The sequence below is a fragment of the Callithrix jacchus genome, chromosome 12 (genome assembly GCF_049354715.1).
Source record: "Callithrix jacchus isolate 240 chromosome 12, calJac240_pri, whole genome shotgun sequence".
In the NCBI taxonomy this organism is placed as follows: Eukaryota; Metazoa; Chordata; class Mammalia; order Primates; family Cebidae; genus Callithrix; species Callithrix jacchus.
The window spans coordinates 120,476,321-120,499,635 of record NC_133513.1 but is presented as its reverse complement, the minus strand read 5'-3'; the positions used below and the strand labels follow the sequence as shown (position 1 = coordinate 120,499,635).

At 45.4% G+C, this 23,315-nt stretch overlaps 2 protein-coding genes across 6 annotated transcripts in view; one reads left to right on the top strand and one right to left on the bottom strand.

Annotated features, from left to right (window-relative positions):
* Positions 1-23,315, bottom strand: part of DOCK1 (dedicator of cytokinesis 1) — a 543,687-nt gene that overhangs the window by 271,086 nt on the left and 249,286 nt on the right. The window lies entirely within an intron of this gene.
* Positions 1-23,315, top strand: part of INSYN2A (inhibitory synaptic factor 2A) — a 60,660-nt gene that overhangs the window by 10,396 nt on the left and 26,949 nt on the right. For both annotated transcript variants that reach the window (XM_035269475.3, XM_002756710.6), the window contains exon 2: positions 9,339-10,527. In XM_035269475.3, the coding sequence (XP_035125366.2) occupies positions 9,344-10,527 (1,184 nt within the window). In that variant the 5' untranslated portion in view covers positions 9,339-9,343. The remainder of the gene's footprint in view (positions 1-9,338; positions 10,528-23,315) is intronic.

Sequence of the window (23,315 nt, the reverse complement as noted above, 5' to 3'; positions counted from 1 at the left end):
CAGCCATGTTCTACCTTATCTGAGGATCCAGATAATGTAGAAAGACTCCTTGGAAACCACTAATATTGTACACTCATCCAAAGTCTTCTTGCCATATCTCAGCCAAGACCCCAGCTCTAAGGATACTATGATGCATATATAGGGTTAGATTCTTAAACCACTAAGTAAAGAAGGGTGACTGGGCACAGGAGAGAGAGAGGGTGCTTAGAGGGACCTAGTCCACAGAACAGTTATATTTGTTAAGGAGAGAAAACTGACAAACAGCAGAGTAAAGTGAGCATCCTTCAGGCCTGCTCTTGCACGTCTCCCAGTGGAGCCTCCCCTGACTCCCCAGGGAGCACTCTCAGCACTTCCTTTCTCTTACCTCCACTCTGGTCCTGGGCCAATGGACTGGTGTCAGCCATTGACAAGTCTCTGCCCTGCTGGACCAGACACTGCCAAGAAGTATGCCTTGTTTTTTCCTGTGTGCCCAGCATCAGTATGGTGCCTGGGTCACTCTGGGCATGCAGGCACTGTTCAGTGAGGAAGTGAAGCTGACAGATAAGAACTGGAGAAGGCATAAAAGGTAAGACTAGATCTAGACCACCAACCACAGACCATCCGTGAGGGAGGAGGACCAGCTGAAGTGAAGACACAAAGTAGAGACTGACCATGGTGTGTTCAGGAGACAGTGCAGGAAATAGCTGAGCAGAATCAGCAGATAGAGCATTTTTGAGCAGCCATGAGAAATCTACAAAGATAAGCAGGGTAGGAAAAAGTACAGATGATCTTATAATAAAAGACTCTTTGGACGTGCCACCAGCTGGGATGTATGCATGCAGAGAGAAGAGATGTGTGCACTTGAAGCCAAGACTAGCAGAACCTGCAGGAGGGAGATGGCAGTGGGGCACAGGGGATGGAGAGCTGAGGGCAGAAGGGTTAAGAAGGCCAAGATCAGGGTGGGAACAGTGTGAACTAGAGGGAAGAAATCAACAGGAAAAGCAACAAGAAGAAAAAACAACAATGAATAGGGCATGGTGACGACTAGATATGGGGGGATTAGATTAGGGAATGAATTAAGCAAGCCACTGGCAGCACCTGCTGGAGGCCTTCAGCACAAAAATACTGAAAGACTCTACACTTTACTAAGTTGGATATGGGTCTCGTGACCCCAGTGCACACCAACTCCAGTCCTGCTTTTAACATGGGGTGTCTTTTGCTCCAGGCTCAGCTGGGCTAAGCACAGTAGCTGTGTTGCTGGGTTGAGTTCTGACCACCTTTGGGTCTCAGGCTATTACGCCTCCCAAAAAAGACCACTGAGTCCTCCTCCTCCAGGCTACCAGAGACACTGCTAAGCTTTCCATGCACGAAGAGATAAATCTTTGAAGACATTAGATGAAACTTTGTGAGACTGAACCCCAGCTCATTCCTAGTAATCATGTAAATTCCACATAGAAGCATCAGTTCTAACTCTGTATCTGAAGAGTCAGTGACAGTGACCACTGGCAAAGGTGGCTTTAAAGTATAAGTCTAAGACAACTTTACTGAGGGAAGGATATGGCTTCATGTTTTTAAAAAATAGCTGTTTATTATGCACAGAGAGGACAGAGGTTCATAACAGCTGCTAGTCAAGGAAAAAATTAAACCACTAACGAACCTGGCAGAATAACACTAGGATTGATGAGAGGTAGATTTTATTTTAAGGAATAAAATATAGAGTGTAAAGTACAGAACATACAGACCTTTTGTTTATTTTCTCTTCACCACCTCCCACAACAAAAATGACATTTTGTGTTATGAATGCTAAAACTTCGCTCTGTGCACACTGGCAGTGAACAGCTCATTCAAACCATCAGTCAAACCGAGACTATGCCACGGACTGCAAACTGTACGAGGGCTGAGAAGATTACAAGCACTAACTCTCTCTGCAGGCTTTGGTTAGGATTGTGTACAGGGACCCCGAGGGCAGGTTATTTTCTCTACGTTTGGCTGTCGGCTTAGGAATAGAAGCTAATTCCAAGGAATGCTCAAGTCTCCTTTTCCTCCTGGCATAGCTACCTCTGCAGTGAACCCAAGACCATGCCAAGTTTAGAATCTGGCCAAACCAAGGAAACACCGTGGTATTTTCATACTACGATGAAAATACAAGGGGGATCCGTTCTGATGGCTGAGTTGTGGGCATTCCCATGACCTTGCCAGAAAGAGGTTGCATCTTCAACTCTCAATGACTTCAGTTGTAGTGAATGGTTACCTCCAAGCAGATATCCTGCCTATGTGGTATCCCGAAATAAGACTGGGAAAAGGCAGGGAAAACAGACTCCTTGGATATAAGTCATTTTGGGGGAGAGGGGGGAATCAATGTCCTAGTTTTAGTTTCAGATACAATATGAGTCAAAACATGCCATTTAGTAAAAAAAAAAATATATATATATATATATATGGATTCAGCATAGTTAATCAGGAAGGCCAAGTACATTCTAGTACTTGGGGTCTTCTATTTTTGTGTTCATGGAAGTGAGATTCCCATTAAGTATAAAAAAGGGAGCCCACCTCTTCTGTGTCCTACCAACTCCCACCTCTGATGAGCCCCAAACTACCAGATGATTGTTGCTGAATCACCAGAAAGCTTCCAGGGTCAGTGGGACACTGGCTATCTTAACTAAATGTGCTCATGAGCTGTATGCAAAGAACAGCCCTCCTGTCTCACACCCGGTCACTGTCATGATGATGGGCAGGGGGTGGAGGCAGGGGAATTGGTTCCTTTTACTAATCTCACAGGTGATTTTGGTGAGCTGTAATCAACTGCTCTGAACTCCTTGCGGTCGTGATGAGCTAGCACAGCGAACTGCTGCAAATACAATTATTTTTTTTACATTGATACAATGTCTCATTTCGAGGAGGAATCTTTTTCCTGTCGATTTTCACCAGCATCGTAAAATTTGGGAAATTCATGTCTACTAATTTAGATTCCATTTAGACAGGATGAGCAAAGGTTAACATCAGCACAAGCTGAAAGTCAAAGAACTGGGTAGTGAAACCTAAGTGAAAAGTTTGGACCATTAAGAGGATTCTCTGGTTCTTCTAGAACATGAACACTGAACCCCAAGCATCCATGCTTCACCTCCCTTGTTCTCACTCTCTCAAAGCAGCCCAGTGTGAGTCTGTGTGGTTTACATTATGTAGCTGAAGCAACTGACCGTAGGTTTTTTTGTTGGTTAAGTGCATTTTCTAAAATCACGGATATGCGTGAGTGGGGGCTGCACTTAAGATACGTCTTCTTCTGTCTTGATGCCTACATTTAAGCTCCGTGAGTGCCCCTCTTCCCTGCTTCCGTCTGGGTGGTCATCAGTTCTTAATGACAGAGGTTTCACCACAGTATTCTACAGATCGAGGGAATTACGTCTGGGTGTTTCCTGCAAGGAGCCATAGTTCTACAGGAATACAGTTCCTCACTCAACGCTCAATGACACAAGGGTGTCTGAATTCCTCTAGTCCCCTCTTTGTGGTCCTCCTAATCAGTGACTTCTGAAGAAGACAGCAAATGTAGGGAAAAAAGTAACATTTCACTATGTAAAGAAAATTAAACCAGATAATGAATCTAAGACTTCCATTTTTTGAAGACCCCATTGGCACCTATGAAACAGGTCTCTAAGTTAGCTATTTTACAACACAAGTGACGTCATTTAGGAGTGAGGTTCTGTTTTACTTCCGTTTCTCTCTGGGAAGCCAGTGGTGAAGAATGGGATGCATTTTCACCACTCTCATTCTGAGAAGCCTCATGCTCAGGTGCCCCCCTTGGCATATGGAAGAAAATGCTGACCCATTTCATCCTGAATTCCAGCCAGCATCTTTGACTCCAAGGTGTCTGAACAGTGGGAAAGCCACTGGAAAAACCAATAATTTCATACAATCCCTTGCCACACTCATCAGACTGCTGGCCTAGCTATTTTGCTATGTGCGGGGACTACTGAGCCCTGGGAGGTGTATCTTGGTCAGACTGGCAGCTGACTGCATCCTGCCCCCACAAATACCATCACAGCACCAAACCGCAAACCTCCAAATCAGCACAGACATTTTAACAATGGACAGAATCCAATGGAGAGTTTCTCTTGTCAGCCGATGGAACCCCACAAAGTTGCTTTCAGACTACTGAATCCATTTTAGTTCTAATTAACACAGATGCTAATTTCCTTCCTCATAGTACATTTGCTCAAATATTGACATATCTTCTGCTAAACACTTAGCTATACATATCTAAATACATATGCAGGCACATATATACCTATACATATGTACATACATACATACACACACTTGGCAAAATTCATTTTTGTCCTTTATGAGAGCTCCCCCAAAACAATAAAAGATGACCTTTGGCAAACTGCTTATACCCACATCTCATCCTTTCTGGGTTTTTCTTATGCTGATACAAGTGGTTATGCCTTCCCAAGGCCTGCTTCACGTGTGGACTGGATTTTACCTTGTTATTTTCATTGGTAAAACAAGAACAACACTGCATCTCCCTCCACTCTCCCCAAATTGGAAAACAGAAGGAAGAATAAATCTCTCCGAATGTACTGCCTTAATGCCACAGTGATGACCGTTTTTGTTCATGTCTTCCAATATAATTTGTAGACTGTTTTGTTTCACTTAACATTATTTCGTAAGTGTTTTTCTATGATACTAAATAATCTCTATAATTATCCTTTTAATGGCCACCCAGAGTGAATGTAAACCATAATTTACTTAACTGTTTACCTATTGTTAGGCATTTAGTTGCTTCCATTTCTCACTCCTGTAAGCTGGAATGCACATTTTCATATCAGCCATTAATTTAAAGCAGCATGCCGAGATTGGGTCTCCATCAGCAATCTAAAACTACAGGGTTTATATATTTACAACTCACATTTGACTATGAAATTTAATTCGAGTGATTAAGACATTTATATTCCGAACAGCTCCTTGACATCTAGCTCTCTCGAGCCAAACGGGCACAACCATGACTAGCCATTTTCACTTCCAAGGCAGCACAGTCCAATGAATTCTAAAATACAATTTTCTTACGAAAAATAAACTTTATGAACATACTCCTGCTGCTTTAGAGCCATGAGATTAACTCCACAAACCAGAGTCCGTGGTTCTCTTAGGTGACCCAGTCAAGGCAGGCCATCGTGGAGAATGCCATTGCGGCTTCGTGCTCAGTCTGGAACTCGAGGCAACCCTCATTCAGTGCTCCAATACCAACTGTGTTATTACAACTACCTGGAGGTCCGTGCCTGACCAGCAGCCAGTACGCTGTGGGAGCAAGACAAGGACATTGCTCAGATGAGTTTCAGTTGTTTAATGCTTTTAAAGTTTATCATGAATCATTTCAAGTTACAGAGTTCCTTGAGCAGGGGTAGTGGTTTAGGGCATGTGATTCATATGGATTGAGTTGTTTCAATAGGGGTGGCCCACTAGCCATGTGACTCTGACCAAGTTGCCAAAAAAAAAAACCCCAAAACCACGTGCCTCAGTTTCTCAATCTGCGATATGAGGATATCAATAGTGGCTGCCCTGCAAGGATATGATGAGGATCAAATCTGGCCATGCAAATGAACTGCTGTGCATAGGGGAATGCTGACATTTGATTGCCACGTAGGCGTCCTTAACTACATGCTTACTGAATGTTAACATTACATGGCAACATATACTTTCACTTGCCAAATAAATGCATGAAGGATGAATGAAGTAGTGTGGAAGAAGGTGACACTTGTCTCAAGGACAGTCCTCTGTAGAATGCCCCATTTCCTTTCATAAGGAAATCATTTTCTTAATGGTAATCACTATAACCCTAACCATCCACCCCTAATAAAGAGCAAATGAACACCCCAGAAAGATGTGTCCACCTTAGTAGTTCTTAATGTCCAGAAATTCAATTTTAAAGCTTTAGAAAATGTCATCCAGCCATCAGAAAGAATTCATAACCTCATGTGAAGCCAAAATAAACCAACCGCAAAAATTCCTCCATGTTTTCCCTATCAGGCAATAAGAACAACTCAATTACTATTACTGGGTTTTTTTTCAGTCAGCAATAACAAACTAAACAGATTAAACATCTAAGTATTACCATCATTTTTTACTAATGAGGAAATGATTTTTATATACTAGCAACTCTCTATAAAACACAGAAGGGCTAGGAATTTTTTATTATTATTTGGCCACTGGCAATTAATTCTTCTGATTTGTTGTATTAGTTTGATGCTTGGGTCCAAGACCTAGAATATTTCTTACCCCAGCCAACTGATGTAAGAAAATTATTTCAGTGCAGTCCCGAGCAAATGGTGATGATGAATAGCATGGCAGGACAAACTTATTCAGACACACATTTTTCAGAGGTAGCACGGAAAAGGCTGAAAAATTACTAGTGAATTGCTTTTTGTAAAAATGCTCTCTTTCAAATTTCCCCTACTATGAAGGTCTTCTGCAGAACGATGGCCCAATACATTCTGACATACCTGGACAACAAGGCAGTTAAAGGATGAATAGGAGATCAGAGTGAAGGTTAAGACTGAATTTTCTTATTCCACCCCACTGCCACCCATCCTGCCCCCATACCATGCTGTCCTGGGTGCATCTGTTTAACCTGCTGGGATAAGAATCTCTAAAAGCCACCAAACTTTCTCATGAGCAGGCACACCTTGTCCCTCCTCCCACCTAAAATCTAGCCATCTCAAACAGAGCCAAGATATTGGTGCATTTCCAGTCTGTTTCTTTCCTTTTCTTCTCCTCTCTAAAACTGCCCAGTTTTTCAAGTTTCAAATTATAGCAATCTCCAAATTTCCCCAGCACCTAGTAAAGCACCAAGGACTTCCTTTGCTGTCCACACAAGCCTCGCCTGTCAGGGCACACTACAGGATAATGGAACAGGAGCCTGAGGCATCCAGAGGCTCAAGGGCTAATGCAGTGGTTCTCTGCCAGGCAAAACTCTGCTCCCAGGCTCATTTGGTAATGGCTGGAGACATTTCTAGTTGTCATAATGGGAAGGAGCCATGCTACTTCTTCTATTCAGAGGAGAGAAGCCAGAAGCCAGGGATGCCGCCAACCACTCTGCACTGCACAGGACAGCCCATCCGACAGCAAATGATCCGTCCTGAAATACCAGTCATGCCATGATTGCAAAACTGGTTCCATCTAAATCAAATGCTGCGGAGATTATTTTGTTGTTGTTCTTACATGTGATTACCTGTTAGTTGTTCATGGCATGATGTAAGAAAAATTTGATTCCTTCACTCTTTCATTCAGTGAACAGCAGTGGAAGCCGGCAAAGTGGCAGGACCAGGCTGGCCTGAGATGTAGAGGTCACTTTAACAAAGGGCCAGTCATGTAACTTGCTTTTGGATGGGGGCTGTGAAGTTGTCTCTTCCTCCCCGTTACAGAACCACCGTGTACCTTGGCCTGTCTAACTCAGTAAGGGCTAAGGATGTAGGGAGGGGTCATGTTTCTGCCTGTTGGACACCTGGGTCTATGAGAAACAGCCTGGATTCAGAGGTCCACTAAAGCAGGGCCCTGCTCCTGCCTGAGATGGAGTTTCGCTCTTGTTACTCAGGCTGGAGTGCAATGGCGTGATCTCAGCTCACTGCAACCTCCGCCTCCTGGGTTTTCAGGCAATTCTCCTGCCTCAGCCTCCCGAGTAGCTGGGATTACAGGCACGCGCCACCATGCCCAGCTAATTTTTTGTATTTTTAGTAGAGACGGGGTTTCACCATGTTGACCAGGATGGTCTCGATCTCTTGACCTCGTGATCCACCCGCCTCAGCCTCCCAAAGTGCTGGGATTACAGGCTTGAGCCACGGCGCCCGGCCCTGCCTGTGCTTCTTATTTGCTGTGTGACACAGAAAAGTGACACAACATCGCTGAACCTGTATCCTCCCTGAAATGGAAAGTGTAGCCTTGACCTTCAGGAACATTTCTAAGTCAGGTATTCTGCATGTGGACCACCAGAGCATCTGGCACTCAAACCATGCCACTCCAGATGCAGTGGCCATGCTGCGAGCTCACGGTTCTCGTGGCATTTTCCAGTGAGTGCTGCCACAGGTCTCGGGGCTGGTTTTTCAGACTTCCCCGGGACAGGGCACAAGGTGCGTCTGCAGCCAGGCAGGGATCAAGGTGGACCAAGCCTGCGTGCCTGCAGCCGTCACGGGCCCATGTCCATGACCTTGCCTCTCTGGGCACTCGGCTCCTGTCCACCTCGGTGCCTCCCATTTGACTGTTTTCTTCTCAAACATAAGGGGAAAAAAGGGAAAGTCTCACAAACAACATACTTAACTCTATTTTCTTGCTTTAAGTGCAACTATCAAATAGTTCTTCCATGTGCAATAAACAGCATCAAGTGAAGGCATTTCACCCCACTGGTATCCCCGAGAGGAGTCACTGGCCACCTGCATCTTTTTAGCTGCATTTAATAATTCAGCCCAGGATGAATCTGCATGATTGACATAAAGTCTCATGGTTTTAGTTTCTTTCAGAATGTAAGTACTGAAACAACCACCACCATTGTTTTCATTTTTGGAGGTTGTGATCAAAACACAAAACTTGATTCTAGAATGAATAATTTCCTTTATTTATTTTTTAAAATTATTTCCAGTACCACTCTCCACGGAATCAAAAGGGTTGCTAACACAGCCTTGGTAGATGCAGGGAAACCCACGTTCCTTTTAGGGCTGGTGTTAACGTGTTAACCCATGAGAAGCAAACCGCCCCTCGACTTCTCCTTATGGTTCCCATCCAGGAGCACGGCCAACTCTCCCACGGAATCCATAACGGCTCACGCAAATAGATTTCTTTCAGTTCCTCCTCGGAGGGCTCTCCACATTTATCTGCTCAAGACGTAGCATCTCCAGTAAGTCTTTAAAACAGCAGCTCTCCCAGATTCCAGCAATAGATTAATGACGTCATCCTCAAAAAATAGTCAAAACGCAAACCAAATTAAGTAGCACTTGGTAAACCATCTGCCTGAGAAGGGGAGTCACGCGTGTGAAAAAATAATTTGCAAAGCACAAGAGGCAGCATCATTGGGTTTCTTGATGAATGTAGTAAAACAGGTTTGTCTCATGGGGAAACATGCGTTACCATCAAAAGAAAACGCAAGTGTGTCCCACCTGGAAGAGCAAGCAGGCTTTCCTATCGGAGGAGCATTTCAAGCCGAGCTGCCGGCAACTCTCAGCCCATGTGATTTTCCTTAACACAAAGGCCGACCTCACCCGCTTAAATAAAATTAGGAAGCAGGCGGTCGTCGCGGTGGCTAAAACTTTGTGCGGCCGGAGCTTGCATGTGTATTTCTGTTCCACTGACACCTCTGTTGCTGTTTCTGAATGCAGGAACCATGGTCAGTAAGGACACCGGCAAATGCATACTCACAGCGTCGGAGACTGAAGTGGAACCCGCTGCCTGCCTGGCCCTGGAGATGAAATACGCCCTGGACCCCAACCGGCAGATTAAAAAACGCAACAAAGCACTGCAGGTTCGCTTTAAGGATATCTGCGAGGCACAGAATGAGCAGAGGGACACGCAGCTGTCCTCGGGCCAGCTGGGGGAGAAGCGGGAGGCCAAGCCCGTGTCCTGCAGAACGGCCTACCGCAAATACATGACAGTGCCGGCACGCAGGTCCATCCCCAACGTCACCAAGAGTACAGGTGTGCAGACCTCGCCAGACCTTAAGAAGTGTTACCAGACCTTCCCTCTGGACCGCAAAAAGGGGAACATTAAAAGCCTCCCTGCTGCAGATCCCTTTAAAAGCCAAAACAATGGGTTTCTAACAGATGCTAAAGAGAAGAACGAGGCTGGACCCATGGAGGAGGTCCAGCCGTGTGGTGCAGGGCGGGTGCACAAGACCACAGCCTTGGTTTTCCATTCTAATGAACACATGAACGCAGTGGACCAGCCTCTGGGGGTCAACTGCACAGAGCCCTGTAAAAGCCCAGAGCTGCTCAGCTATGGAGAAGCTGCGCTCCAGAACTCCACTCGGCCCCACTCCGAAGAGCCCAATTACCAGCTGCTTGGGAGGGCCAAGCACGACCGGGGGAGGCCGAACTCTGAGGAGCCCACTCCACCTACCCTCGGGAGGGTGTTTAAAACAGAGGTTGCCACTGTTTATGCACCCACCCTCAGTGCCAGGGCCCCTGAGCCTGGTTTGTCAAACTCTGCGGCTGCCAGCCAGTGGTCACTCTGCCCAGCAGATGAGGAGCGGAGGAGAGCCACACATCTCAATGGGCTCCAGCCGCCCTCAGGCACTGCCTTGGCCTGCTCACCCCCCGTGCAGTGCCTGTCCCCCGAATGTAGTGAGCAGCCCTCGCAGACTCAAACCCTGCCGGGGCCGGGGAACCAGCCTAGTCCCACAGCGGTTGCTGCAGGTGAAGAATGCCAACAAATCGTGCCTCATACGGAAGTGGTCGACCTCAAAGCACAACTTCAGATGATGGAGAACTTGATCAGTTCAAGCCAGGAAACCATCAAAGTGCTCTTGGGGGTCATTCAGGAGTTGGAAAAAGGAGAGGCCCATCGGGAAGGGTATGTATGTTCACCCATGTCTTAGGAAACTATGCAGGCTCATCACCAGAGGGTCCATGTGTAGCCCCAAACCCAAGTCCATAACGAGACTAAAGCCAGCATTTCTGTAAACAGGCCACAGTGTAAGGCCGTGGCCAGTTCCAAAAGGTCAAAAGGTCACAGATTATTTTATGATACCAGGCCTCACTGCATCCACACGATACACTTTCTGGTTAATGTTCCTCTTTCTGGCCTTGAATTCAAACCGTACCTATGCTTAGAATGAATGTTTAGACATTTCCTTTTATTCTGCTAGGGTAAAGGTTTATGATATTGATCATATATAATAATTTGTGCCAGTCCAAAGTATCTATGCTAAATAAGAAGCTATTTGCCTCTTAGGAATCAGGTTAGGAAGAAAAAGGAAATTTCATGTGACATTTGGAAAAGTAGATGCTGACTTGCTTATAATAATACATAATGGAAATAATATTGGTATTCAGGACTGTACAGGGCTTTACATAATTGACAGCATGTTTTTCATTCTGTACCTGGAACTCAAGCAATGCCCGTCGTGAGACAGGTCCCGGCTGTGTATGGTTAGGAGACAGATGCCCTTCCCCAGGCTTCACTGTGTGCCCAGTGGGGCTGCAGAAAGAATGCTAGCAACTTCACCGCCAATGCTTTGTTGGGTTGATAAGACTTGGTTGCACTTCACGTTTTGAAGTTGAAACTATGCAGCAGTTTCACCTTCAAAACAAATGACCTAAAGGCGGGGTTTTAGTTCTTGAGCTCCCCTGCAGGCCGGCGTGTGCTTAGCCTATGCTACTCTGGGTCCGTGGGTTATCAGACTTCAGCTGGACTGCCAAGACCGCTCTTGCCCATTGCCACTCGAAAGTGTCTGTGTTCCTGCCAGCCTGTGTTCTGGAGGTTATGGTCTGAGGCAGTACCCTGTTGCCTCATGTAATGTGCACCGTTCACTCCGTGAGCCCTGAGCCCCGGGTTTAACAAGCTAGAAGCCAGCATGAAATAAGCCAAGTAATGTGTTTTCCGGGCAGAAAACCACCTGGGCACAAAGTTTCCTTGGGAGGACTGCTGTGGCTGAGTTAGACAGTTGTCTGGGGACTGCAAAGAACAGGGAGGAAGCACCTCCTGCCTTAAGGTGGCGGCTGAGGCGGAAGGACTGGCTCCAGCAGCAGAGAGACTGGGGCAGGTCCTGCCCTTGGCTCTGGTTGCTCCAGCTTGGTGCAGGAGGTGGTTCTCAACACCGCCTTCCACCATTTTTTTTTTTTTTTTTTTTTTTTTGAGACGGAGTTTCGCTCTTGTTACCCAGGCTGGAGTGCAATGGCGCGATCTCGGCTCACCGCAACCTCCGCCCCCTGGGTTCAGGCAATTCTCCTGCCTCAGCCTCCTGAGTAGCTGGGATTACAGGCACGCACCACCGTGCCCAGCTAATTTTTTGTAATTTTTAGTAGAGACGGGGTTTCACCATGTTGACCAGGATGGTCTCGATCTGTTGACCTCGTGATCCACCCGCCTCGGCCTCCCAAAGTGCTGGGATTACAGGCTTGAGCCACCGCGCCCGGCCCCGCCTTCCACCTTTTATTTACCTTGTATTTGCACTTGATGCTCTTAAGCAGAAAGAACTGCCAGCCAAATGTACAAAAATCTTAACAGTAGATTCATAGGTAATCTAACACCATAGAGTATTTCCTAAAGGCCTTGTTCAGCCTTCGGTTTATAGCTCCATTTTCATCCCATTTTGATCAGTACCGATCCGAAAGCAACACTCACTGGGGGTGATCAGTGATTTATTGATCAGTAGTCCACATTCCCGCAAAAAAATGAAAAGCCCAAACAGGGACCCAGTCACTGACGTTGATGTAGTTGGTCCTGTATTATTAAACCAGACAGCACAAGAGAAAGATGCCAACATCACCAGCTGGGAAATAATGGTCACCAAATGGTGTAAAATGAAATGTGTACACTATTGTGCATACTCACAGGAGTTATGTGCCCAAATAAGAACCTGAGAAGGCTGAACACCCACGAACACCACTGGAAAGAAAAACCATATGATATATCTAAGGTTCTTCTTACACTACTCTAAGAACAAGTATGGAAGATTGCCTTAAATAAGATCCTCGGGGTTCTCTGAGATGCCATCTGTCTAGCAGTGTGGTTCTGAGTTTACTAAGACATGTGTGGGTAGGAATTCTGGCACTGAGGGCTTGGGCAAGGGCTGTACATCTCTGTGACTTCCTTCTTCACCTGTAAGTTGAGATTATCACCTGTCCTGCAGATAGGGGGTGGAATGACACGGAGTGACCTTAGGTGTTCAGCTTAGTGGCAGGTGTGTCTGAATGGGTAAATGTCTGCTAGGGGCAGGAGTCTCTTGGTCTTGCTGGTCAGCAATCCTGGAGCAGGGGTCTGGGGAGGACTTACTGGTCTTCTGGGCATCCAATGTGGTGAATGCATCCCCTACATGCCTGGCACACAGGCTGCCACACAAGGCTGTCCCTGAAACCCTGGAGCTGCTCTGTCCAATACAGTGGCCACTAGCTGCATGTGGCTACTGAAATTCAAACTCAAATCAATTACAATTGGAAATTCCGCTCCACAGTCACAGCAGTAACATTTCAAAGGCTCAGTAGCCACATACATAAGAGAGTGCAGATATGGAACATTTCCATCATCACGAAATGTCCTTCACTCTGGCATCCCGGAACATGGCACAGTGCCTGGTTCTTAGGCATTTGAGGACGTGGGCACCTTAAATCAAGACAAAGGATGGTTTTACTTTAAAATCAATCCCTAGTTCAGTTGTTGCCCGCGCAGGACAAGCTCGGGGTGGAAGGTAAAAAGGCAGGTCTCCGTCGAGTTCCTGGGAACATGCATTTCCGCCTCCCTCTTGGAGCCCTCTGGACTCAGATAACAAAGAATCAAGTGGTTCCAAAATCCAAGGCACCTTATGGGGCCTCCTCTTGCTCAATGCCCAGGGTCATTAATTTGGGTGAAATACAGTTTCCCACCCATCTTCTCCATATCGGAACATAGGAGAGGACTACAACCTCAGAGATGAGCAGATTAGATACAATCTCATTCTCCATCCCTGTCCCAGACCCTGGGTACAGCACAGAGTCCCAGGAGTGACAGCCATGGGCAGTGGTAGCCAGCACTGAGCTGAGACATGTGGAACAGCAGGCTCTGGAGGGAAGGGAAGTAGCATCTGCTGATTGCCATGGCGTAAATACTGGTACCATAGCTGATTTTAACTGCTCACAAAATCCTGAAAGTGTGACACTCTGCTCCCCTGAGCCACCCAGCCAATCCCTTGAAGGGCAAGCTCTAGGACTTTAAAATGAGGGGTCCACAAGGCTTACTTTATGTACCAGATCTGAGCTGGGAAGTAGATGTTTTGGTTGCGTCTCATGGTAAAAAAAAAAAACAAAAAAAAGAGACTGAAAAATGTACTCTGCTTCATGTACATTGATATGTAGTTATTAGATGATAAGACAACTAACTGAATGACCAAGTTAAATTATCAATGGAGGCCGGGCATGGTGGCTCACGCCTATAATCCCAGCACTTTGGGAGGCCGAGACGGGTGGATCACTTGAGGTCAGCAGTTCAAGACCAGCCTGGCCAACATGGTGAAACCCCCATCTCTACTAAAAAATACAAATATTAGCCGGGTGTTGTGGTGGGCACCTGTAATTCTAGCTACTCAGGAGGCTGAGGCAAGAGAACTGCTTGAGCCCAGGAGGCGGAGGTTGCAGTGGGCCAAGATTGTACCACTGTACTCCAGCCTGGGCAACAGAGTGAGACTCCATCTCAAAAAAAGAAAAAAAATCGATGGAGTTTTTCTTGGAAAATATTCCAAAGCCTACAAATAAGGAACTGGAGAACACTCTGAAGCTGAGGAAAAGTCAGTTTCTCTCCCCACTTGCCACCCCAATAAAGCATAGAGGGGTTTCAAATACAATTTCATCTGCATTCAGAAGAGTCCTGGTGAGGGCAAACAACTTGGAGCCCATGACTTTGAATGCAAGTGACAAATCTTGCCCCCACATTTCCACATTGTCCTCCAGGTTTGACCTGCCCCAAGGGGCCATGGGCCTGCTTGTGAGGAAGCCAGCACTCTTTGAATCTCGCTGATGGCCCTGGGCAATGTATGTTTTTTAGAACATGTTTATTGTGCAATCTCTTTAATAGGACTTCTTTTCACTATCGAGTTTGTCAGGCAAGTGCTTCCCTCTAGTTCTTAACCTGTGCAGGAATTTCTGTGTCACCGGCTACAACCACTTTCAGTAGCTTCCAAATTATTTTTCGTAAGAGACTCTCCCTCATTATTTTCATTTGCTTGTGCAGATTTCCAAAAGGCTTCTGCAGAGAACATTTGTGGCTGAGACAGGTTAACCTCTGTGAGCTTCCATTTTGTCTGAAGTCAACGAGGGGTAGTGGACGCTCCCACCTGTAACCAGTGCACAGTTGACACTGAATAAAGGACACATCCTTTTAGGTGCATTTCAGCAGGATGAATTCTGCAAGTAGGTTAGATGTGCAAAAAGTTTGCAACATCATGCCTTTTAGTCCCTTGTAAAACACTGGGACAATTCACTAAAATCACTCTGTTTTATGCAGTGCGGGCTTGCATGAATGCCAAGAATTATCCTGCTTATTTCAGAGCTCTCAGTATTATGCTTGTGTCTTCCGGGGAAGTTCAGGGTCACACAGGCTACCTAAGTAAGTCACTAATGGGAGTTGTTGAAGGCTGAGAACAAGGCAAATGGGGCAGTGAATTAAAAAAAAAAAAAAAAACCAATCATTTCTGAGAACAGTGGTTAATTCCCTGTAGGAGCTATGGGATTCCTGGGCAGGAGAGCCTCAGAACAGTGGGGTGTAGGCCTTGGCGGCTTACTGTGCAAACTCATCAGCAACTATGGTGTGGCAACCCCAACAGCAAGCACTTTCCTGCTAAGATTTCCCACCCCAAACATTTAGTGTTTTGATGTGTCAAGGCTGGCACTGGTGACAGCCTAATGATACTCTGCTGTTTGGAGAAGACCAGAAATGAACGTGAGCTTTATTCGAGGCTAACAAGCTCATGATCAGGATCTGTCACTGCCCAGAGTGAAGCAGATTCTTCTACTGGCCAGGCCTCCCTCAGCATTTGCTGGGTGGTACCTGTAGGCTTGGGATAGGGGGGAGGGAGTAGGAGGACCCAGGCCCTTAAACATGACCAGCAGGTTGTGATGAGACCCTGAAGTGTCAGGGCTTTGTGGCTTTACTAATTCAGAGCAAAGGCGAGGGTATGATTAAAAAAAGAAAATCCTAAGTAACACACCAATGCACAGAGTCTAGTACCTTGCAGGAAGGGTGGTAAACCCAGTAATTTAGCACCTCCCATTCTCCCTGCTGCCCCATCACTGGGGTAGCTCCCTGTCAGTAGGGGTCCTGCTCATCCTTATCCTGAAAGACTGGTTTCTTGGTGGTGTGAGGCCCAGTTCTCCCTAGTCTAGTGCACACAGTGGTAAAAAAAAAAAAAAAAAAAAAAAAAAAAGGCAGCTAAAGGAATCCCCCTGAGTTCAGGGGCTCTGTGAGGGTGGCATTCACAGTGGTGTTTAAGACAAGGGACAGAGGAAGAAAGATCTGAGGGATGGAACAAGTTAATACAGACCAAGCATGGCATCCTTTATCAAGGTTCGAGCAACTTTACCAATAAATAAATAGCCAAAAAATAGTGTAAGGTCATGTGCACAGACACAGACTTAAGAGGAAGGACTTGTTTTCATGGACATCTGCGTTTATTGCAGGGTCTCAGGGTCGGTTCCTATATGACAGAAGTCAGCAAATTTTTCTGCAAAGGGCCAAATAGTAAATCCGTATTGAGAGCGACTCTATTTCACGATGATAAAACGCTGCCATTGTTTCCTGAAAGCACCCACAGACAATCTGTATGAATGGGCATACTTGTGTTCCAATAAAGCTTTATTTACAAACAGGTGGTAGCCAGATTTGGGCCACACGCTCTAGTTGGTGGACTCCTATTACATGGTTTGTAAATACAGTGACCACATTCATACAGCTAAAAACGTTCAGGCCAGAATATGTATGCAGGCAATCCAAGGTGTGTGACTGCCGAGCACACATGGCTATCATTCACTGACACATTTAGAAGGTTTCTGCCAAGCCTCAGCAAAGGCATGGACACTGTGCCAGGCAGTGAGAAGATGTGGGAGTCGAAGGAATTTGGGCCCAGCCTTTGAAGGGTTCACAGTTCATTGGCATTCAGGCTGTTCAAATATATACTTAACTGTCATCAGCCCATACAATCTGGGGGTCCTGCTTTGGAACTTAGTGTGTGCATGATACACATATGCTTAATTTGTATGTATAATATATAGACAGCATCTCTTGGAAACATAAAAGAGGTCTCATTCTCCCAGCAGTAAGAATAAAATGTCATCACAAAACACGTTTGTGTGATGGGACTTGTGTTAACCTAGATATTGACGCTAGATGGGCAGAAATGATATACTTGCTATATCTTATGTCCTCATATTGACAAATTACTGAGAATCAGGCATTCTTCAGAGAGACCTGTCAGGTGATAAGAAATCTCTGAATTTGCTCTAATTACCAGTGCCCAAACAGAATAAATACTGCGTCACAATTACAGAGGAAGCAAAAGGAGACTACTTGATTTGTTTAAGTCACAGAGCAGAAAGAACCCACATGGAAAACTGCACCACTGCAGCAGCTGTGCATGAACGCTGAAGAATCGGGAAGGTGTGGGCCTAGATTCTGATTTCCTAACTTCCCAGGTTCCCCCTCCAAGAGCTGGCGGGGAAGCTGGGCAGAGTTAGGCAATCCCATCCCAATTTGGCTGTGCACTCTCTAGAAGGATGATTAGGTTGTTCTTGCCAAAACCTACCCACTTAATAGAAATCAAAGTCTTCCACCTAGTTAGCTGGGAATGGCCCAATTTTGAGGAGAGGAGGTGGGTGGCATCAGACAGTCTCTCAACAGCCTCTGCAGTCCTGAAAACAATCTCATGGCTCTTCTCTGGAATGTTGAGTGCTGTTTTGCCTGGCTCTGGCCAGATGCATCACAGAAAAGCAGGGCATTGTGAGAAGCAGAGAGAAAGTAGCACTGAGCCGAGATCAGAAGCAAAAAGGTTGTTGCTGCCAAATGCTCTCCTGTGCCTTAGCACTCCCTATTTGAAAGGCATGGAGATGTCAGCACTTCATCTTCTAATGTTTTTGAGAAATCAGTTTCGATGTCTCCCTCCACATTTATCATAACCAGGAACATTTTAAACCATTCCACCCTGCCGGCTGAGGTCAGCCTCCTACGCACTCGGTTCTTCCTTTTCCCAGAGTGAGATTCAGGAGAGGAGTAGAGTGGGGTTACCGGGCTCTCCAGTCTGCAGGTCCTGAGAGGGGAGTTAGATGCTGACCTTCCCTCTCCTGACCTGCATGCACAGGCTTCTTAGATCCTCTGGACCTCAGCTTTTCTCTGTAACAGACAGCTGAGAATACCTGCCTCCTGGGCTTCTCTTGGAGATGAAATGAGCTATGGAGAAAGAGGATCTCAATCCTGAGACTATGTTTGCACTCAGTAAGTTACTCCTTTCAAGGTTATTTTGCTACTGAGAAGCAACCTTCCAAGTGCTAAGATTTAGGGAGGTGAAGCCAGGGCATGAGCTTGAGCACGGGAAGAGATTTTCTTGCTTTCTTTTACAGGGGGTTTTATTTTGGGGAGGGGTGGTGGTGGTAAGGATCACTGAATGGAGACATTGAGCTTCATCTTGGTGGTTTCCAGAGAAAAGTATAGGGCCAGTTCATTTGGTGTCACGGGGAGGGGAGCTGCTGTAGTCAGGAGGCCTGGATTTTGTTCTAGTTCATCCTGGCCTAGCCTCTGAGCTACATTTTTTTATATGAAAGGAAGATGGTCCAAATGAGAGGAGAGGCCCCAGAGACTCCTTTCTGCTCCAAGAACGTATTCTATAGAGATGTCTGAGAAATCACCATTTGGCCTCTGCCTATACTCATAAAAGTTAAGATGGGGGAAAAACAAAAAACACCTCTCTGCAGATCTCTGTCGATAAATCAAGTGTGAATGATCCCACTGTTCTGCTCTCTGCAGATCCCTGTCAATAAAAGTGTGAATGATCCCACTGTTCTGCTCTCTGCAGATCCCTGTCAATAAAAGTGTGAATGATCCCACTGTTCCGTTTTCTCCTCTTGACACTTCACCAATTCCTTATCTCTCCCAGGACTACAAATGCTACATACAGTTGGTCTGTGTCCTTCAAGGTTGCATTTGGATTGTTTTCAGGGATGCCATTTTCTTTTCTTTTCCTGTTGCAGCTAATGGCTTTTATTTATTTGCAATAGAATATTCAAGTCCGAAACTCCAAGTGTAAGTTTTCAGGGGGGTTTTTTTGTGATTTTGAAATGGGAAGCATATTTCCCATTCTATCGTTTTCTTCGTTTAATTCACAGGGTCACAGTGAGCCTTTTTTATAGCTTATATTTACATAACTTTGTAAACACTACTTTTAAGTTCTTAAAAAATAATAAGGCTTTCCATCTCTAATATGAAAAATAAAGCCAAATGTATTTGTAAAAATATAAAACACATTTAGATTCCTGCTTTGGGCTTCATGTAGGTATCACACATACTTGAAAACGTAATTTAAATAATCTTCCTGTGCAGAATGCCAAAACAGATTTCAAATACCTCCTCAGCCTTTTAAGTTGGTAGGTGAATAAAAGCCTCACCACCAAGGCAATAGGCAATCCAGACAGCCCATTTGCAGATAAAATGAGCAATCCAAGGCATGGCATGAACGTTTATGGAATTTATGGATTTGTGTCTCAGAATCTGGATTTTTGAAAAGGGAAATGCAAGTTCTAATGTTCAAATAATTTTGAAAACTCCATGCAATTCCTGCTAAGCTATGCAGAAATGGTGTGAGCTCTATTTCCCACTGGAGCTGAGGGAGCATTCAAGTAAAATGAGAATCCCCGTACAGAGTACTATAAAGCTTACCTATTTTGAGCCCCTACAATGTGACAGCCACTCGTGTTATCTTCTTTAATCCTTAAAATAACAATTCAAAGTGGGAATGCCCTCCATGAGGAAACTAGGGCTTGGATATGCTCACTATCTTCTCCAAGGTCAAAAAGCTGGTGAGAAACGTTAATGCCAGAATTCACATCTGGGCTGCCAGACCGGCCCACTCATCTTCTCTCTCCCCTGAAAATGAGGAACCTAACATGTCCCATATAATGAAAATACAGGTATTATTTTTTATTTTTGTAAATGCAAGTCTGGATTTTCCCTTTTACTTGAAAAGGCTACAGAAGCTCCTATCCCCTAGGCCTGGTAGGGTTCATGTTAATTAATCTTCTGGAGAAAGCGTGTTTCAGGTGCTAGAGGAAGCAGAGATCCCCGTTCCCCCACCATTGAGAGGGTCCCACGAACAAAGTGTACTGGGAAGGATCTGTAATCATTAATAGGAATCCCCTCTGTGAGATAATTTCAGACAAATCAAGGCCACATTGATCTTTAAGTCCACGGACCTGGGTGCCAGGATGCAACGTCTCTCCTTGAGGAACCTGCCTGGGAACCGAGTTCATCAGGGCAACTGTAACATGAGAGGCCCTTCAGAGGACCGCCACGTGCCTGTCTGGCTCTTACTACCTCGTACTGATATCCACATCAATGTGAACAACAAACATTTCATAATGCATTGTTTTCAATGTAACATACAAACAAACCTTAAAGACAGACTGGAGGAAAGAACATTCATGAAAATTGAGATCCTGGAGGAAAAATCATCTAAAAATGGTATCTTTTAACCAAAAAGGTAATAAAGTTTTCTCTTATCAGTATCTCCTTAGTTACAGCACTAGACTATCCCCCAAGAAAAGTCTCATAACTGGATATCAAGAATTTTATAAATGATCACAGCAAAATGTAAAGATTTTAGTCTTCAGCAACAAGAACTCTGAAACACTTGTTTAAAAAGCAAATGCAAGGTCAGGCTTTTGAAACAAAGCAATAAAGCTCCAAGACATATAAGTTCTCATTAAAAATTGTTAACTGAGCTTGATCTGAAAACACACATCAAAAGAAATTAAAGATAAAAGGCTCTGTGGATATTTACCATCAGAACCACTGGCAAACAGACAACATGAATACTTTCAAATTCGAACCTTGTTGACAGTACAAGAGAGAGAGAAAAAAGGGAGTCCAGAAGGAAAATTTGGTTTAATACGGTATACTCACATTCTTATTTTCATTCCAGTTTGGTAGCCAGTGCCACCAAAATTCATTTTCATTAATTTTCAATAAATTATAGCTTAAGCTTTATCCCTCCTCCAGGAAAACAAGTTAATCAACTCGGCCTTAGCTGGAAAAAGTTGTTTTCCTTATTAATAGCTGCTCCTGGTGGCTTTTGGGCCAAATGACTTGTTTGTATCATTGTCTCATTGTACAACTTAGTATCTCCCTGACCACATGAATGAATGAATGAATGAATGAATGAATGAAAGAACATGTAAGCTTTGCCCTGTGTATAATATAGCCAGGCAGTCCACACACAAAATAATAATAACTAGCTTTCCTGGCTTTTATGTTATGATTTTATATTATGAAAATATGATTGAAAGGCACTAAAACTAAAAAAAAGTCCTGCCTTAATAATAGTGTTCATCTCTGTATTCGTCCCTGTCCAAATCTGCATGTATTTCTGACAGTAATAATGTCTGTAAAGAATAACGCATTCCGTTTTCTTCATCATGCATAATGTCTCTGTGAGAAAGAAGCACGTAAGGTGCTAAGACAGGGCCACAGAGAGGAGCGACAGAAACAAGGAGGCTAAGACAGGGCCACGGAGAGGAGCCACAGAAACAAGGAGGCTAAGACAGGGCCACGGAGAGGAGCCACGGAAACAAGGAGGCTAAGACAGGGCCACTGAGAGGAGCCACGGAAACGAGGCTAAGACAGGGCCACGGAAACAAGGAGGCTAAGACAGGGCCACGGAAACAAGGAGGCTAAGACAGGGCCACGGAGAGGAGCCACAGAAACAAGGAGGCTCAGACAGGGCCACGGAGAGGAGCCACGGAAACAAGGAGGCTCAGACAGGGCCACGGAGAGGAGCCACAGAAACAAGGAGACTCAGACAGGGCCACAGAGAGGAGCGACAGAAAACAAGGAGGCAAGGCCAGGCGTGGTGGCCCATGCCCATCATCCCCAACACTCTGAAGGCCAAGGAGGTCGATCACTTGAGGTCAGCAGTTCGAGACCAGCCTGGCCAACAGGGTGAAACCCTGTGTCTACTAAAAATACAAAAATTCGTGGGGGCGTGAAGGTGTGCACCTGCAATCCCAGCTACTGGGAGGCTGAGGGAGGAGAATCAGTTGAACCTGGGAGGTTGAGTTTGCAACCCAGATGGCGTCCAGATGGTGCCACTGCACTCCAGCCTGGGTGACAGAGCATGATTTTGTCTCCAAAAACAAACAAAAATCAAGGAGGCAAATGACAGGGGAGCCAAAGGGCGGAGGGAGAAAGAGAGGAGAGGGGCCACTGGCCCCTGCTTCCTCTAGGATGCAATGCCATGCAGGTTGGAATCTCCCTGCTAACTGATGCTTTGCCACTACCCACCAGTATCATTACCCTTTAATTCTTACAAGCATGAAAAGCCTCCCTAACAGCCAGAGCCTCCCCAGAATTACAGTGCCACCACATCTGGGGAGCTGCAAAGCCAATAAAAGTTAATTTGTCCACACGGTCAAAAGAAAGCCACTGAGTTCATTAAGAGTGTTTCTTCCTGGAACACATCCACCAGGATTACTTCAGGGCAAAAAGAAAATGACATGACCTGTATCCGGACACAGAAGTGGGCCTAGGTCAGGTGCAAGACCAAGCTATTTCTCTTGAAAACTGGGTGTTGGAAGCAGAAGATGACTGACCTTTTTTCTACTTGTTTGAGGAAATGTAAAATGGGATAATATGAATACTATTTAGACAGATGCATCACAAAATTGTGAGAGTCCTGTTTTCCTTTTCAGAAGAAAAAGAGTATGTCATCAATTCACCAGAAAGAACACTCACACAGATTCTTCATTCATTCACTCAAGCATTTTTCAAAAAAGATTTCTTGGTCATCTACCATACTTCCGGCCCTGAGCGGGGCGCTGAAAGTTCGCCAGAGAACAGACAAAACCTCTGCCCACAAGGTGCTGACCTTCTCATGGAGGGAGACAGAGAAAGCGAAATAGCCACAGTTCATGGTGTGCTCTGTGGTGAGAAGGGTGGTGGAGAAGCCTCAAGCAGGGAAGCAGGTAGGGGAGGGAAGGAAACTTTCATTGGGCATGAAAGGACCAGGCATTGCGGATGCACCTCAAGCCCCAATCTGCAGAAGTCACCAAGCTATCAGGATTGTGAAGAGGACAAAGACACGTTCCCAGACAGCAAAACGCCCAGTCCCACAAGACAGAGAAAACACATCCGATCATCAGAATCCGCGGGGGCCAGTCTGCAAGACAGCCACAAACAAGGTGCTGGGAGTGTGCAGAGGATGTGCTGCACTGCCCAGGAGGGAGGAGAGAAGCCTGGCCAGGACCAAGGATGTGGGTTTGCAAGACGGTCGGAACAGTCCCATGGAAGGATGCTACTGTTCAGAGTGATATAGATTCTGCTTCCTGAAGCCATCAACAATTTCCTTCATTTTGGAAACAAAGATCTTCTGGATTTTAAGTGTCTGGGGGCAAGACTGTGTGTTATTCTTCCAA